We start from the raw sequence: 16,962 nt of genomic DNA, 5'->3' as shown, positions 1-16,962 counted from the left end.
GTGGAATGACGTCCTCAATTTGGCCCACTGCCCTCTCTGTCCATAAAATCACATTTGATGGCTTGGTGCCTCTTGACAGGAAGCACGGGATGTGCCTCTGGAAAGCCTGGGGCCTTCGCACACTTTGAATGGTGGTTTAGCCAGATTGTTTCCTCATATCTGATTCTCGACAAACTCAAAGAATGGACACTGAGTTGTCTGAATGACAGATTTTATAAGAGAAGAGAAAGCAGTGTAGTATCACTCTGAAACTGAGCTGACATTGCTATACTGCCCAAGAATGAGTACAGCAAGGTGTTATTATTTCTTTATAAAATTTTCTATATGCAAAAGAGATCCAAGAAATCCTCATTAAAATGTCCACAATCTATCTCAACAAGGGTAACGTGTACATATCAAACTAGAAGCTAGAATAAATCACAAAATGTCTTCATTGCTATGGCACCTTCCCAATTACAATTTATATTGGTAAGTTAATGACTGATCACTGTTAATGAACAATGGAATAAAGGAAGTGTATTTTGTTACTTGCGTGAGGCAACTTAGCTGCCTTAAAATACACATCTTAGCAGCCATTCTAAAGGATGGGATTTCCTGGGGCACCCCAGTGGCTCAGTCAGTTGAGCGTCTGACTCTTGATTTCAGCTCAGGTCATGATCTCATGTCTCGTGAGTTCAAGCCCCACATCGGGCTCTTTGCTGACAGTGCAGAGCCTGCTTGGGATTCTCTGTCTCCCTCTCTCCCTGCCCCTCCCCTACTTGTTCTCTATCTCTGTCTCTAAAATAAATAAACATTTTAAAAAATGGGATTCCCTTCTCAATAAATTACCTTCTACCTAATAATGTCCACATGGAGTTAGCGGATATCCTTAAAAATGATATTTTACTCAGTTCAGGGGTCTGAATATAGGCTAATGGCGAGTGATGTAGGTTTCTGTAGTGACTTTTAAATGAATCAGGAATAATATTTTAATGAAAGGACCTAATGAAGAGGGTGATATAAATTACGCAAGTTACTTCAAAGGATTTAATCCTTCTCTGCCTCAACTTTCTTCCCTATCAAAGGTAAAGAAATAATTACTGCATAGGTTGTCATAAAGACCCAAGCACAAAGCAGACATCCACCAAAGGGTAACGGCTACATTGACAACTGTCACCATCACCACTACAGATTGGTGGCTGACATAAAACGGCCTCACTGGTGCCCACTAACAGGTTTACCGATACAGGGACACCTGAGTGCCTTTTGCTGCCGAAGGGGCATTTTGTAGGCCTTTTGCTGGGTGGACAGAGACACTTCCCGGTCACTTCTCCGTGTTTTGCCTGGGCTCCGAAAGCAGGGCGGAGGTAAATTGTGCTACCGTGAAGATCCCAACAGCCTCGGACTCTAATTATGGGGTAATTAGTGACAATAAAAAATAACTAGGATTTTCAGAACAAATACCCACTTGCAGGAAAGTGGCGAGGACCAGAAATAAGCTGGCTGAGTGATGTGTGATGAAAAGTTGGCCTAAAATCATGAAATGACAAATAAACCATGCCCAGATACAGAACGGTACACAGCAGGTATTATCGTTTCACTTCTATTGCGTGTATCGTATACTGGCAGCGTCGCATCTCACAAAGAATTCTGGGACTTGAAGTCCTTAAATTCTATTCAAAAACCATCACTTTTAAAAATGGCACATGAGGGGTGCCTGGGTGGCTCAGTGAGCTGAGCGTTCGACTCTTGGTTTCGGCTCAGGTCACGATCTCACGGTTTTTAAGTTTGAGCCCCACACTCAACTTAGTTAGTGTGGAGCCTGTTTGGGATTCTCTCTCCTCCTCTCTCTGCCCCTCCCCCACTTCCTCTCTCTCTTTGCCTCTCTCTCAAAATCAATAAACCTCAAAAAGTTTTTTTTGGAAAATGCCAAATGAGAAATCCTCAGAGATAGGGAGGTCACAATCACTCTTACGCTCCTCTGTTCCAAGCAGGGACCCGCAACACAGTTTGTACAACCCAGTGCAAAGTGAAAATGAGGGGCCCGCTGTATAAAAACAAATAAAAAAAGTCATTAATCAATAAAAATCTTTACAAGGTATTTCAAGACAGCAGGAACGGCATGAAACCAAGCGCGGGGCCTTCCTAAGCACAGGACCGTACAAGTGTGCAGGCAGGCTGCACCTTCGGGGTCTCACCTCAGCTGTCACTACCAGACACAGATAGACCAGCGTGCTGGAGTGACACAGCATGAACCTGTTACTCACCACTGTCACTGCATCATTCAGCAGGGACTCTCCAAAGACCAGGATGTAGAGCTGTTCGTTGACCTGGATGTTCTCGAAGACAGCGAGCACAGCCACGGGGTCCACTGCTGAGATTAAGCTGCCGAAGAGCAGATTCTGGAGCAGAGTGATGTCACTCAGGCCAAAGGCTTCAATTTGGCAGATACCAAACAAAGACACCCCAATGCCAATGGAATTCCAGAGGGTCCCTACCACAGCATACCAGAAAATGGTGCCAATGTTCTCAAAGAACGGGCGAGTGGGCATGAAATAGCCCGCATCAAGCACAATGGGTGGGAGAAGATACAAGAAAAACACATCGGTCTTCATGGCAGGGGGGGACTTTTCATCGACCCCAAAAATAATCCCTCCTAGCAGCAGGCCAACCATTATAAGGAGGCAGCTCTCAGGCACTATTGTGGGCAACTTGTGATACAGATGGAAGCCTGTGAAGGAAAAAATAAAGACAAGGCATTTGGGTTGTGCATGAATTAGGGAGAAGGTATACTGGTTCTCTCTGCCAGAACCAACAGGTTCTATTTCAAAACCTCCCAGGTCAGCATAATTGGCTACAGACTGGCTTTACAGATTATGATGTACAAAGTCAGATGATCTCCTTAAAACTATTCACAAAGTACATGGAGGCACAAATGCAACTTTACATCAGAAGTTGAATGAGATACATACATAATACACAGCACGGCTTTGTCTAAATTCCAATTAAGTTTTCTTAAACGAGATCACACAATTTTACATTTGAAGCGATTTTGCGATTTCCAACACATTTTCAAATGTGACAGGTCATTTCAAAAAAACTTCAATGGGGCGCCTGGGTGGCTCAGTCGGTTGAGCGCCCGACTTCAGCTCAGGTCATGATCTCTCGGTCTATGAGTTTGAGCCCCGTGTCGGGTTCTGTGCTGACAGCTCAGAGCCTGGAGCCTGCTTCGGATTCTGTGTCTCCCATTCTCTCTGCCCCTCCCCAACTCATGCACGCGCTTTCTTTCTCTCTCTCTCTCTCTCTCTCTCTCTCCCCCTCTGTCAAAAAGAAGTAAAACACTAAAAAAAATTTTTTTTTTTTAATTTTTTTTTTTCAACGTTTTTTATTTATTTTTGGGACACAGAGAGACAGAGCATGAACGCGGGAGGGGCAGAGAGAGAGGGAGACACAGAATCGGAAACAGGCTCCAGGCTCCGAGCCATCAGCCCAGAGCCTGACGCGGGGCTCGAACTCACGGACCGCGAGATCATGACCTGGCTGAAGTCGGACGCTTAACCGACTGCGCCACCCAGGCGCCCCTAAAAAAAATTTTTTAATAAAAATAAAAAAATAAAACTTCAAGGAGGAGGTAGGGCAGTTATTTTCACCGTTTTAAATGTATTCATTTCCGTGGAAACCGAGGCTCACAGAGATACAGGGTCTGCCACGGTGGCCACATCACATGGCAGCTTTTGGGTTACCACTGTGCCCTCTGGTACTGAGAAGAGCTTTAACTTACTTAATATTTTTAATGTCTGATTATCTCTTGGAATGCTAAGTATGTTTCATTTTTCAGAGGTCTGAAACAACCAAATCAACCCTCCAAAGGCACATCAGGTAGTTACGACACGAGAGGTGTAAACACACCACGATCTCCAGTCTCAGAGAGTCTCCAATTGAGGCAGAGGAAGAGATACGTTTATGACCTCCTCTGATGTAAGACACTGTGTGATAAGGCCCCAAACAGCCACTAGGGGAGCAGCAGAGAAGGACATCATGGAGGAAGCAACATCAGGCAGGGCTTCCTTAAAGGACAGACTTTAAATACACAGAGGAAGCGTAAAGAGTCTCCCAGGAAGAGAAGAAATGGAGGGAAATACCCATCTCCTAATTCATGGTGGAGCCCAGTGTAGCTTTATTGCAAAGACTATGTCGGGGGGAGGCCTGCAAGCAGTAAAAGGAGAGGAATGTGAATTGTACCAGTACATGGGGTAACATGAGGAGCAAGTTCACACATGAAAGGGCAGCCCTTATTTACGAGGCAACAGCGAGCCATCCTGAAGACATCTCACACACACACTGTAGAATTAACGCGGCACGTGGAAGTGATCTGTTATAGGAACGCAATATGGAAATGACAGAATGAGTCCTTAGAAGCTCTGAATCACAAAAATTTTAACAAAAAATCCCTTAGTACAAACCGTACTAAAGTCATAGCACGAAATAGCTTCTACACGACAGCAAAACACTAAACGAACAACTTGAAGAGATGTAAAGAACTAATTTCTAAATAATGAAGTAAACATCTTTACACTGGGATTCAAATCATTCCTCCAGCATTGATCATTTTATTATTCATATTCTAGCAGGCTCCAATAATTGGTGAATAAATGTATTCAACTGGTTCAGCCACTCTTTACCCATAACCTCTATCCTGCTGACCCCTCTGCTGAACAGAGAATTTTAAGAAAGTCCCCTGAAAACTGTATCTTTGCCTTTGTTTTTTAATTAAAAAAAATTTTTTTTAACGTTTATTTATTTTTGAGAGAGACAGAGACGGAGCATGAGTGGGGAGGGGCAGAGAGAGAGACACACACAGAATCTGAAGCAGGCCCCAGGCTCTGAACTGTCAGCACAGAGCCCGACCGCGGGGCTTGAACCCACAAATCGTGAGACCATGACCTGAGCTGAAGTTGCACACTTAACCGACTGAACCACCCAGGCGCCCCTGAAAACCGTACCTTTGTAACCTCTCTTCACAATGACTCCTGCTTCTACATTCAACTTCCCCCTGTGTGATAAGGATGTGCCCACAATAGCCCTGCTGGCCCCCTTGATTCTAAGGGAAACCAGCTCCTTTCTGGAATGCAGGACAGGAAGATCCAACTTGAAGGCGCCTTGTGTGCTGTGAGCCTTAATGGCTGCTGTCTGACAATGGCCCGTGGCTTCACATCTAGTGCTCCCACTCTGCCTGCGGCTGTGGATAGGTCACAACCAGGCCCAGGCCTGTTTGGTTATCTGGCGACAAACGTACCTGCCACCTTAAGGACTGGAACAATCCTGAGTTGATGGCTGCATGGAGTCACCACTGTGCCTATGATATCACACATGCCCCCCAATTTTGGCTTCCTCCCCGTCTTCTACATCAAAACACAAGAGAAAAAAGTTCTAAAGAAATGCACAGAAGGCCTAGGATCCTCTACAGACGCAAGGTCTCTTCCTGGTGGTGGCTCCCTCTTCTTCTGGCCTCTTGCTTTCCTCTTCCTGCCACTCAATCCCAGAAAACCCAGTGTTTCCATGTGGAGTGTCGTCTCCTCTCACTGTATTGAAAGGAGGTCCTACTCCTAAGGATGGAGGGTGGGAAACAAGGCAGATGAAAGAAAGGAAGAAACAGAGGCTGCTTGTATGCATTTTGCAGGCCAACAGCTGCCATGCTCTGGAGCCATGATGGATCCTAACCAGGAACCGGGGGAGCAGAAAATGACCAAGCAGATGCCAGAGAAAGGCAGCAGAATACCATCAGACGAAAGGGCCACTGGGAGAGGGGGCTAAAAGGGATGGGGGTGGGGGATGAGGAGGGGGAAGTCTGGCAGCAGCAAACATCAGAAAAGAACAGCGAACATCAAGAACTGTTGTTTAAAAGGTCCTGCCTTTAGGGGTATCTGAGTAGCTCAGTCAGTTGAGCGTCCAACTTCAGCTCAGGTCATGATCTCTCAGTTTGTGAGTGCCACGCATGGAGCTCGCTGCTATTAGCGTGGCTCCTCTGTCCCTCTCTCTCTACCCTTCCCCCTCCTGTGCTCATGCTCTCTTCCTCAAAAATAAACATTTAAAAATAAATAAATAAAAATAAAAGAGCCTGCGTTTATATTTTTAAAACACTGTTTCCCTTTCTTTTACAAATGTTTTGGTCATTCCGAATTGGTCTGAGTGACCCTTGCTTGAAACTGGACAGTAGTCCCGAATCTGCCCAGTTGTTCCATAAGCAAGGGGGGATTAAATGAAGGGTGGCCATAAGACATCTTCGTTCTGTGCTTCTGGGTAAACACAAGCAGAGACACTGTATTTTCTAAGACACTCTCTGTGGGCACAGAAGGTTTTGGGTGTTAAGCGTCTATGGTTTATGAATGACAAGAGTCAAGACACCTACCACCAAAATAACTAATCAAAACAAAAGTCGTCTTAAATTTCACTGTTCACAGAATAAAACAAATAAATCAACACTTGCCAATGTGAATTCATTTGTGGCTCTCCCCACCCTCAATTCTTTGGAGGGCACATGAATTTGAATGGACAGAATTTGCTCTGCAGACTCATTATCTCATCAAATGCTATGGAGAAACAGATCAGTAATCAGGGAAACAAAAAAAAGGAAAACAAATGAACTTTCTGATGATTTTCACGAGGCTGAACGTGTGCTACTCGAAGTACAATCTACTGCTCAGTCTCGGGGTCAGCTAATTTTTTTCCACAGAAGGCCAGATAGCAAATATTTTCAGCTTGCAGGCCATATTTTACTCTGCCGTTGTGGTACAAAGGAAGCCAGAGATGATACCTAAGTGCAGGAGTATGTTCTAGGGAGGCTTTATTTGTGGACATGTCCTACTAGATTTTATGTCACGAAATGTCATTCTTCTTGTGATTTTGTTTAAAAATACAACAGCCTTTCTTGACCCACAGGCCATACAAAACCAGGGCAGGAGCCATGCTGGGCCCTTAGGCTGTGGTTTACCTGTCCCTGTTTTAGTTTGTTCTTTGTATTTCCTGCTAAGTTCTACTTAGTAATGTATGGGGCATTGTAATTGTGTCATTCACTTTTTATCACTAGCACATAAGAGTCTGTGAGGGTGGATGCTTTAAATTTTCAAAATTCACTTAGCAAGAAGGGGAACAGGATTAGGGTCTCATACAAAATGCATAGTTAAGACAATCCTCTCTTGGAGTGAATCTATTTTAATTTCTCTTTGCATACAAGTGTTGAAATTAACTGAGCTTTTTTTAAGAGCTAAAGATCTATGTAGAAAGAAGTACAATGCAATTAATTCACTGTATTTTCTCATTATGTTTATAAGCTATTTGTCAAATCCTGGGAAGAGAACACAGGAAGCTTCCAGATAGCAGGATCCACAGAAGAGCAACAATGTAAAAATCTAAATCCCAGAGAACCACCACCAACAAAAAACCATACAAAATAAGTTTCAAAAATTACATACAGTTCTTTTTTTTTTATTTATTTACTTCGAGAGAAAAAGTAAATAAATGTGAGCTGGGGAGGGGCAGAAAGAAAGAGAGAGAGAGAGAGACAGAGAGAGAGAGAGAGACAGAAAATCCGAAGCAGGCTTCATACTGCCAGGGCAGTGCCCGATGCAGGGCTCAAATTCACAAACTGCGAGGTCATGACTTGAGCTGAAATTCAGAGTCAACGCTTAACTGACTGAGCTACCCAGGCACCCCCAAAATTACCTACAGTTCTAATTAGCAAGTGACACAGCCAGGAGGGAAAGAGGCAACTAGCATAGGTGAGCAGGGACAAAGCCTACAGGAGAGAAAGCCTACCCTCCAGGCCCAGACAAACAAAACTATCCAATTAATGTTCCATATTTTACGAGAGCTTAAAGAAAAAATAATGACATTTATTGGATCCACAAATATTTTCCAAGCTCGTGTTAAGTAGGGGACAGGTATCCTTGGAAACAAAGTCAGCATAGGCAGCCTGACTCCGAATTCGTGTCCCAGGGTCATCCTTCTTGAAGCAACTCTGGGAAACATTGGATTTAACATAAATAGTCTAAAATAAGCCATGCCTTTGGGGCGCCTGGGTGGCGCAGTCGGTTAAGCGTCCGACTTCAGCCAGGTCACGATCTCGCGGTCCGTGAGTTCGAGCCCCGCGTCAGGCTCTGGGCTGATGGCTCGGAGCCTGGAGCCTGTTTCCGATTCTGTGTCTCCCTCTCTCTCTGCCCCTCCCCCGTTCATGCTCTGTCTCTCTCTGTCCCAAAAATAAATAAAAAACATTGAAAAAAAAAATTAAAAAAATAAAATAAAATAAAATAAAATAAGCCATGCCTTCTTGGCTGGGGGATAAATAGGCAAATATAGAGTATATTAAACTTGTTTTTAATTATTAAGAGAAATAAGCAAGTTCATTCAAAGCTAAAAATGCTGGTTTTATGTATCCCAATTCACATAGCAAGCAAGCAAAGGCACAATTTCAAAACCAAAATGGCAGTAAGCACTAAACATTGAGAAACTGGAAATAATGCGAATCATTTTGATCTGATACAGCAACAGGCTGCTGTCACTGCCAGATTGATGCCAGTGGACAAAGACTGAGTGACAGATTTTAATTCTAAAAATAGAATTGGGGCGCCTGGGTGGCTCAGTTGTTTAAGCGTCCGACTTCAGCTCAGGTCATGATCTCGTGGTCTGTGAGTTCGATACCCGCATTGGGCTCTGGGCTGACCGCTCAGAGCCTGGAGCCTGCCTCGGATTCTGTGTCTCCCTCTCTCTCTGCCCCTCCCCTGCTCATGCTCTGTCTCTCTCTCTGTCAAAAATAAATAAACATTAAAAAAAAAACTATCTTAAAAATAGAATCAAACTGCATTCGTAAATAAAAACAAACAATAAAAGTATGGAAATAAATAAACACATAAAATAAACAATGAAATTCAATAAATAAAACAGAATTAACTGATTTATGTCAGTAACTTATTGACACATGGATGCCAGGGCCAAAAGGTACATTTAATTTCTCCCCACCAAAAAATAGTGCAACTATGAATATATAGCCAACTCTTGTTGTATTGCACTTTGCATTACTGTGCTTTGCAGATACTGTACTTCTTTTTTGTTCGTTTTGGTTTTTACAACTTGAAGTTTTGTGGCAGCTCTGTGTCCTTGAGCAAGTCGACTAGCACCATTTTTCCAAGAGCATCTGCTTACTTCATGTCACTGTATCACATTTTGGTAATTCTCCCAACATTTCAACCTTTACATTATTATTATATTCATTATGGTGATCTCTGATCAGTGATTACAACTTGCTGAAAGCTCAGATGATGGTCAGCTTTTTGCAGCAATAAAGTATTTTTTAATTAAGGTATGTACACTTTTTTTAGAACATTTAGTAGACTGCAGGATGGTGTAAACATAGCTTTTATAGACGCTGGGAAACCAAACAATCCATTTGACTTGCTTTATTGCAATATTTACTTTATTGCAGTGGTCAGGAGCTGAACCTAAAGTATCTCCATAGAGGTTTTAAAAATGCCCCACTTAGGAGGTCTGCAAAGGACTTATAATAATAAAATAATTGAAAACAAATAAAATATAAATGAAACATTAAAAATTTATTGGGATTATTCCAAAGCAGAACTTAGATGGTATTTAATTTTTCCAAATGACATGACCACTTGCAAAGAAAAGAAAAGAAAAGCACAATGAGTACAGTCAGTCCATGAAGAATTTCGAAAAGGAAGGAGGAGTTAAACCCTTAATCAGACTGTTGAGTCCCTTCCCTGCACGAGGCTGTGAGGGAACCAGTATCATGGATCATGAATGGGCTACCTTCAGTGAGCTTGGATTTGGCACAGAAGATAAGACACGAACATAAGTAATTATAACACAAGACAGAGAGTGATAAACGTGAAGAAAGAAGAGCTGTAGAAGTTCTAGAGACATAAGGAAGGGAAGAAAATCACAGAGGAGGAGACTCAGGAAGAAATTGGAGGAGGTGGTGTTAAGATAACTAGCTGTGGATATGTAGGTTTTAAGTGGAATGAAGCACAAAGAAGGCACGAGAAAGACTGGGTGCCATGAGGGAGGGGCAACACACCTGACCTAGATACAAAGCGCGAACAGCAAAGAAGAGATGAGCCAAACAAGGAATGGCCACACTACAGAAGGCCTGGAGAGCCGATCTTTGAAGATCTGCCTCTGTTCTCTGTTCTCAGAGGGAGCTATTGAGGGTGTCTCAGAACCATCCTTGTCTTCCACGCATGGCGTGAACAGGGATGAGCCCCTCCTAAGAGACTAGAGACTGGAATTTAAAAATGAGGGATGAAAGCTTTCTAGAGTTTTACACCAGATGGATGTGATTAACCATCAGTGAAAATAAAGAAGACGATGATGCAAACATGTGACTAAAAAGTTTAAGAAGAGCCCAAACTCCAAAGGGATGTATGAATAATCTTATAGAGGAAAAGTCTGAGAGGAGAGCCACTCAGCACAACCATGTTGTAATGTAAAAAGAACACATACATAACAGAACAAAACTATATTGCAACATTATATGTGCCAGGGAAAAATCAGGAGCAATAAAAATTATCAATACCATCCGATCATATTTTTCATTCAATATACATTTACCGGGACTCTACTATGTGCCGGGTACCATATGAGGCACTCGGACTGCAGCAGTGAAAGAAAGAAAGCCCCTGTGCTGGAAGGCTGCAGTTTAATGGAGGGAAACAGGAAATGAATACATCAGCCGGTAAATTCAGAGCGGCAAGTAGTGATGAGCACTACAAAGAAAGCCAGAGAAAGGTGAGGCATCCAAAGTGACAGGACAAGGTGGTATCTGGCATCAGTCTGGTCAAAGAGAGCCTCTCTGATGGGTGACATCTGAACAAAACCCTGCGTGAACTGAGTATGTGAAACATGGTGGAAGAACTTTCCAGAACAGAGAAGAACAAGGGCTCTGTGTTGAGGGCACCCTGAGCAAGAAAACCACCGTGGTTGGAACAGGGGAAGTCAGGAGAACAGGGTAGGAAATGACATGGAGAGCAGCAAAATAATAGAACACTCAGAGCCTGTGGCCATGGGAAAGGCTTTGGATATTTTATTAGTGCAATGGGAGCCACTGGGAGCATCTGAGCAGAGGAATGTCATGATCAGATTCACAGTTTTATAGGGTCATTATGACCGCTGTTGAAGAATGGAAGCAAGAACACCAGTCTCTCAGGAATTCAGGAAGGAGATGATGGTTTCCATTAAAGTGGTGGTGTGTATAAGAGGAGGCCAAATGCTGAACATATTTTGATAAATGCTCCAAGAGGGCATGTTGCTGGCCTGGAGGAGGGATGTGACTGTCATATTGTGATATGAGACAAATATATATATTTGGTCTTCATCCCAAGCTCCTGGCCAGAGCTCCTAAAACCTTTGTAATTTTCCAAGTGATAATGGTGCTAGGGGCATCTTTTGTTCTAATATTTGATCTTTGACCCCACTTCTTGACACAGAGCTCTTAAATTCCTTGGAATTTCCTAGGTGATAGGAGTGTCTTTGGTTCTAATAAGGCAACTCAAGGTGGGCTCCTGGATAACTTCAAGATGAGGTCAGGTCACCAGGAAGACCAAGCCATGAGTAGAAACTTGTAACTTTCAGCTCTCCTTCCTCATCCTCTGGAGAAGGAAAATGGCTGGAGACAGAGTTAATAGTCCATCCTGCCTATGTGATAAAGGCTCCATAAAAGTCCCTCAACTGTGGTATTCAGAGAGCTTCCAGACTGATGAACAAGTCTACCTGGCAGGAGAGTTGTACACTGCAACTCCACAGGGACAGAAGCTCCTGCACTGGGGGATCCTTCCAGATCTTGCTTTATATCACTTTATCTGGCTATTCATCTGTATCCTTTATCATATCCTTTCTTATGTAATACACCAGTAAGCATAACTGTTTCCTTGAGTTCTGTGAGCGGATCTAGCAAATGACTGAACTCACGGAGGGCATCATGAGAACCTCGATTTATAGCTGGTCAGTAAGAAGCACAGGCCCTCACAACTGCCATGAACAGTCTTATGACGCTGAGCCTTTAACGAGTGGGCTCTGACGCGAACTCCAGGTAAATAATGTCAGAAGTGAATTGAACTGTAGTACACCCAGTTAGTGTCCTCAGAGAATTGGAGCATTGCTTGGTGTGGAAAACCCACACATCTGGGTATTCCGTAAGTCTAGATGTTTTTCTCTTAGTGAGACTGATGAATCAAAGATGAATCTGAGCATTTTGGAAAATTCCATATAGGTTAAATAGTTTAGCATTAGAAAAAAAGAAGAATCTATAAAACACACAATAAAATTCTATGCTGCAATTATCTCTCTTAAAAAGCAGTGACATATTGTAATCAATGACCCCAAAGTAGAGGATATTAAGCTAGAACTTAATATCCTTTTAAATTCACCTTTTAGCTCTGTGCTGGCAGTACAGGGCCTGCTTGGGATTCTTTCTCTCACCCTCTCTCTCTGCCCCTTCCCCACTCATGCTCAGGTGCTCTCTCTCTCTCTCCTTCCCTCCCTCTCTTTCTCTCTTAAAATAAATGGGTAAACTTTAAATAAATAGACAAATTCAACTTTTAAAGACTGTGAAAAAAGTAAGAAAATAAAGATTAAGGAAAAAGAACTAACTTCGGCCTCTGGAAAGATGGAGTATGAATGTTTCTTTATTCTTCCAACTAAGTAAAATACCCTAAAATCCCTAGACATTATATACAAAACAAGCATAAGGATATTCTGAAAAGTGGACAGAAGAAGGAAAACCAGCTAGGGACCTTGAGATCTGAAGAACAACATGGCTGAGAGTTTTTTGGGTTTTCTTTTTGCCTCTCATATCCCAGACCTGAAGAAGCCACTAGCCGGGAAATGCCAACAATCACAGATGACAAAAGTCCCAGCAAAAGTCTGCCCTATCTATACTACGGACCAGGAAAGAAGCAGTATAGCAAAACAGAAAACTTTTAGATCGTAGCTGCTCTACTCCTGCCAACATGTCAAAAGAAACTGTGGCTCCCATCTCGGCAAAGTCTGAGTGGGGAGCCTAGATTATGTGCCTACTAGACTGTAGGGAACACCCCAGCCTCCCTATTGAGATGGTGTCAGAAAAGAAAAAGGAGGGAGGTAGGACTTTCTTCATCATGGAATGGTAACTCTCTTCCATGGTGCCATTAAAGGCTATGTGGAGAGCCTGGACCTCTGCCATCTGTAGTAATGAGGCACCCCAGACCCTCTCCACTGAGGTGGGTCAAAGAAGACCTAGTGGAGTCAAGACTAGGTCACTTCCATCCAACCGAAATGAAGCCACCGCACCCCTGTGGTGTAAGTGGAGGCCACCAGAGGAACAGCAAGGAGGTACTCCTAATCCCTCCCAGCCAAGGAAGGATCAGGGGAGCACTAGTAAGGATCCGGAACCGCCAGCCCCATACAGTAATGAGAAGCATCCTCCCCAGGTAATCAAAGCAAGCAAAGCGGAGACCTGAAAGTCCATCCCCACCTGTCAGTAACGATATAGTGCCTTTCTCTCCCACCACCAAACTGCTCATCGTAAGAAGTCATCTAAAACAGAAGGTATAAATAAGATCCAGAGTCTCATAACTAATACGCCAAATGTTCATGTTGCAGCAGAAAGCCACTCATTATACCAGGAATCAAGAAGATGTCAAACCGAGGGGCGCCTGGGTGGCTCAGTCGGTTGAGCGGCCGACTTCGGCTCAGGTCGTGATCTCACGGTCCGTGAGTTCGAGCCCCGCGTCGGGCTCTGTGCTGACCGCTCAGAGCCTGGAGCCTGTTTCAGATTCTGTGTCTCCCTCTCTCTCTGACCCTCCCCCGTTCATGCTCTCTCTCTGTCTCAAAAATAAATAAATGTTAAAAAAAAAAAAAAAAAAATTAAATTAAAAAAAAAAAAAAAAAAAAAAAAAAGAAGATGTCAAACCGAATGATAAAGAAAAAAAATTAACAGATACCACTATCCTGATGACTGAGATGTCAGATTTATTTGACAAAAATGTGAATACTGCCATGATAAACATGTTTCATAAGCAATTACAAACACACTTGAAACAAATGAAAAAAATATAGGCAGTCTGCGCAAAGAAATAGAAGATATGAAGGAGAACCTTCCATAAATTTTAGAACTGAAAAACATAATTGAAATAAAAAAATTCAGTTGTGTAGGCTCAATAGCAGAAAGCAGTAGACCGGAAGGAATTAGTCAACTTTAAGATAGCATGACAGAAATTACTCAATCTGAGTAATTGGGGGAGGCTTAGGGACCTGTGGATCTATAGCAAAAGATCTAACATTCCCATCATCCGAGTCCCAGGAAGGGAAGAGAGAGAGAGAAGGGCTACAAAAGCATTCAAAGAAATAAGGGCTAAAATCTCCCCAAAGTTGGCAAAATACATAAACCTACAGAATCAAGATGAGTAAGCCCCAATTGTGACCAGCCCAAAGAAGCCTACAGCATGACACCCGATAGTCAAACTTCTGGAAAAAAATTATGATAACAGCCAAAGAGAAAGGACACCTTCTCTACAGGAGGGAAAAGAGAATGACATCAGATTTCTTGTCAGAAACCATGGAGACTATAAGGAAGTAACAAGACATCATTCGTGTACAGAAAAAAAGAACTGCCAACCCAGAATTGTGTATCCAGTGAAAATATCCTTTAGGAATAAAGGGAAAATCAAGACCTTGTCAGCTGAACAAAAACTAAATAAATTCGTTGCAAGTAGACCTGTCTTGGCTAAAGGAATTCTCAAAAAGAAAACAATGTAACCTTAATGTGTGTGTGTGTGTGTGTGTGTGTGTGTGTGTGTGTGTGTTTACATACATACATACATATATTTTAATGTTTGTTTTTTAGAGAGAGAGAGAGACAGAGTACAAGTGAGGGAGGGGCAGAGAGTGAGGGAGACAGAGGACAGAATCTGAAGCAGCCTGCAGGCTCTGAGCTGTCAGCACAGAGCCCGACGTAGGGCTTGAACTCTTGAACTGCGAGATCATGACGTAAGCCCAAGTCACATGCTTAACCAACTGAGCAACCCAGGTGCCCCAAAAATGGAATCTTAGAACATCTGAAGCATAAAAGAAAAACAGATAGAATAAAAAATATGGACAAATTCTATGCATTTGCCTTCTCCTCTTTAATTTTCTAAATTAAGTTTGACCACTGAAACCAAAATTACAACACCGTTTGATGTGGTTCTCAATGTATATAGAGGTAATGTTTAAGCCAACTATATGACAAGTTGGAGAGAGTAAAAAGATGTAATGGAAGATAAGGTTTCTACATTCATTCAGACTGGTAAATGACTACACCATTAAACTTCTATTTAGTCACATATATAACATAATACCTAGAGGAACCACTAAAGAGGCTATACAAAGAGGTAATCCCAAAAACACTATAGATAAATAGAAAATGGAGTTTTAAAAAAAATGTTCATATAACCCACAGGAGGGCAGGAAAAGAAAACAGAGAAATGAAAAAGAGAACAAAAAATCAAAGTCACAGACTTAAAACACAAACATATCAATAATCACATAAAATGTAAATGGCCCAAACACATCAATTAAAGGCAGCTGTTAATAGAATAGGTTAAAAATATGACCCAACTATTTGCTGTCCTCAAAAAGCTCACTTCAAATACAGGGATATAGGCTGGGTTAAAAATAAAATAATAGAAAGTTATATCATTAGACATTAACCAAAAGAAAGTGGGAGTAGCTATATTAATACCCAGTAATGTAAGCTTCAGTGCAAAGAAAATTATGAGACAGGAAAGACCATTATATAATGATAAAAGGGTCAATTCACCAAGATATGGCAAGCCTAAATGCATATATGTCAAACAACAGAACTACAAAATATGTGAAACAAAAAGTAATAGCATTAAAAGAAGAAACAGATAAATACACAATTATAGTTAAAGATCTTGATACCCCTCCCTCCCTCAATAATTGATAGAATAACTAGACCATCAACCAATAAGATCTAATTCTACAGTGGACTCCAGCCAACTACAACAGAATACACATTCAAGAATCCACAGAAACGCATCGAGAGACATATCCTGGGCCATGAAAACATGCCTCAATACACTTAAAAGAATGGAAATCATACAGAATACATTGTCTCATCACAAAGGAGTCACACTAGAAATCAGTAACATATAAAAAAACAGGAAAATCTCAATTTGGAAATTCAATACTCTTCTAAATAATCTGTGGGTCTTCACAGACACCAGGGTGGCTCTCCTCAAAAAGACAGGTAATCACAAATGTTCATGAGCATATGGAAAAATAGAAGCCCTCATATACTGCTGCCAGGAATGTAAATCATACAGCCACACCAGAAAACAGCCTGGCAGTGCCTCGAAACGTTAAACACAGACGTCCCGGGCCTAGAAATTTCATTCTCAGGTATATACCCTAAAGAAATGAAAACCTGTCCACATAAAAACTTATACAGGAATGTTCACAGCAGCATTATTCATAATAGCCAAAAGGTGAAAACAACCCAAATGTCCATCAACTGATGCCTGTGATAAACAATATGTGGCAAAAAAAAGGGGGGGGGGAGGGTATTATTTGGCCATAAAATGGTACATGCTACAACATAGATAAACCTTGAAAACATGCGCCAATTGAAAGAAACTCGTCACAAAACCACATATGGTATGACTCCAGTTATATCATACATCCAGAAGAGGCAAATCTACAAAGACAGAATGTAGATTCGGGATTTCCTTACGGTGGGGCAGGATGGGGAAATCACACAGACATAGCTAAAGCATATGGGATTTCTTTTAGAGATAATGAAAATATTCTAAATTTGACTAGAGTGATGGTTGCACAACTGTGAATATACTGAAGGCCATCAAGTTGTATACTCCAAATGGATTCAATACATACTATATAAATTATAACTCAATAACACTATTACAAAAAAAA

General features: G+C 42.0%; 1 protein-coding gene across 1 annotated transcript in view; it reads right to left on the bottom strand.

The window, feature by feature from the left end:
* SLC9A2 (solute carrier family 9 member A2) overlaps window positions 1-16,962 on the bottom strand; it is a 100,827-nt gene that overhangs the window by 57,628 nt on the left and 26,237 nt on the right. The window contains exon 2 of the mRNA XM_060609748.3: window positions 2,247-2,710. Within this exon, the coding sequence (XP_060465731.3) occupies window positions 2,247-2,710 (464 nt within the window). The remainder of the gene's footprint in view (window positions 1-2,246; window positions 2,711-16,962) is intronic.

Source organism: Panthera onca, chromosome A3, assembly GCF_046562875.1.
Source record: "Panthera onca isolate mPanOnc1 chromosome A3, mPanOnc1 haplotype 2, whole genome shotgun sequence".
NCBI lineage: Eukaryota > Metazoa > Chordata > Mammalia > Carnivora > Felidae > Panthera > Panthera onca.
This window is presented reverse-complemented; position numbering and strand designations above follow the sequence as displayed.